Here is a 2,084-nt window from a genome sequence, read left to right as displayed (position 1 = left end):
GGTGCAGGCCAGTGAACAAAAGGGTGGAGAAGTCTCATATTTGGGGACAAAAGGAAGAAGGGGAGCCACTAAAGGATTTAGCAAACAGTTTGAGAAGAGAGAATTAGGAATATCATGTCCCTGCCATCCATCCATCCAACCATTCATCCATCCAACTATCCATCCATCCATCCAACCATGCATCCATCCAACTATCCATCCATCCATCCATCCATCCATCCATCCATCCATCCATCCATCCATCCAACCATGCATCCATCCATCCAATCACCCATTCATTCATCCAATCATTTATCCACCCAACCATCCAATCGTTCATCCATCCAATTATCCATCCATCCAACCATCTATCCATCCATCCATTCATACATACATCCATACATCCAACAGTTCATCCAACCATCCATCCATCCAACCATTTATCCATCCACCCATCCACTCAACCATTCATCCATCCCTCCATTCCTCCATCCATCTCATTCATCTATCCATTTAACAAATTACAAAAGCCCCTAACTCAAGGAGCTTAGTCTCAGGGAGCCATAAAAGTCAGTAGAAAGGTTTCAAGGAAAGAAATCAAGTTTTCTTGAAATCAAAGATAAGGACTGAGGAAAGTTGTCAGATTTAGTGACTTCTGAGTGAGAGAGAGATTGAAAGGGTAAATGAGTGAGGGCTTTAGTGCTTTAGTGAAGAAGCAAAGATACTTGTAGCTAAGAGGAGAGATGACTTTTAGTATACAGTAGTCTGGGGCACACTTCTGAGCCTGGGACGGAGTTGCCCCAAGCCCCCAGGTATGTCTGGAATTCATGCATGCCCTTGATTACTCTGGGGGCTCCTCCCTGCCTCTCCCCTCTCCTCCCCCTCCCCAGTCTATCAGAGCTGTCTAACCCAGCATCCTCACTCAACCACGTTTCTATTTCTTAGCTACTCTCCCTCCTCCAACGCAAGTTCAAGCTTTCCGAGACACGCAGACCTCTGTCTGCCTGACCTGGGACCCTGTGGAAGGCGGCCCAGAGCTCCTGGGTTATTACATCTACTCCCGGGAGGTGGGATCGTCCGAGTGGCAAACAGTTAACAACAAGCCCATCCAGGACAACAGGTAAGTCTGTCCTACCCCTCCCTGCACCAGGGCACTCTCAAAGGAGGGGCCATAATAATAATAACATTTACCATTTCACAGAATTTATCCTGGGCCAGGCACTGTTCTAAGCTCTTTCATATACCAGGTCATCTAGTTCTAACTGCAATCCTATGGGTTTAGGACTATTGTCTTATCATTTTACAGATGAAGAAAGTGAGGCACAGAGTGGTTAAATAACTTGCCCAAACCCCCATAGCTAGCAACTGGGACTTGAACCCATACGGTCCATTTTTCAATAAACATTTGCTGGGGACATGCTATTTGCTGGACTCCATGGATAGAAGTGAGTGTGATGAGGACTTGTCCCTCCAGGAGCTTAGAAAAAGAGGCAGAGAGGTACAGAGCAGTTGGAGGCGAGCCAGGAAGCCCTGGGTTCAGGCTCCATCCCCACCCCCACTCTCCCAGTGCCCTGCACAGTAGACTCGCCCTCTCTGAGCCTCAGTTCCCTCCTCTGTAAACTGGGAGAGTGGGGCCACACTCCTGTCCTCTTCGTTTTCCAACTTCGACTCTGTTCTGAGGCTCCCTCCTACCCTGTGGCCCTCAAAGACCCTCGTCCTTGCAGGCAGTGAGTCTTGTGGCTTCTGGGCTCACGACATCTCGATATTGAGGCTCTGCAGGATAGGGGGTTTAAGGGATGATACTCTCCCTCCTTTTCACTGAACGACTGCCCAGGCCCCAAGCACACCCGGCTGGACTCCCCTCACCCTCAGCCACAAGCCCCAAGGTCATCTCACCCAGAAAAAGGAAGCCTCTGTGCCCTGTTGGTCTTTGGTGCCTCACAGTCAGCTGCCAGGGGTAACTCATAACCTGTTACTGATAAGAGATAAAGTTCCCAAGTCACAGAATAACCACGTTTTTTACAAATTAGCTCAGTCAAGGTTATCCCTAGAAAAAGACCTCTCCCCCCACTCGCATTTGGATATGCTTCTCTGAGGGAGGGTCA

At 48.8% G+C, this 2,084-nt stretch overlaps 1 protein-coding gene across 1 annotated transcript in view; it reads left to right on the top strand.

Annotated features, from left to right (window-relative positions):
• Positions 1 to 2,084, top strand: part of LOC103608174 (myomesin-3-like) — a gene marked incomplete at its 3' end in the record, with an annotated part of 36,141 nt that overhangs the window by 23,223 nt on the left and 10,834 nt on the right. Inside the window, exon 13 of the mRNA XM_008592616.1 lies at positions 925 to 1,099. Coding sequence (XP_008590838.1) covers positions 925 to 1,099 — 175 coding nt within the window. The remainder of the gene's footprint in view (positions 1 to 924; positions 1,100 to 2,084) is intronic.

The sequence above is a fragment of the Galeopterus variegatus genome, unplaced genomic scaffold (genome assembly GCF_000696425.1).
Source record: "Galeopterus variegatus unplaced genomic scaffold, G_variegatus-3.0.2 Scaffold8105, whole genome shotgun sequence".
NCBI classification, from domain to species: Eukaryota; Metazoa; Chordata; class Mammalia; order Dermoptera; family Cynocephalidae; genus Galeopterus; species Galeopterus variegatus.
Note: the sequence above shows the minus strand (reverse complement) of the source record. Positions and strands in the feature narration are given on the sequence as shown.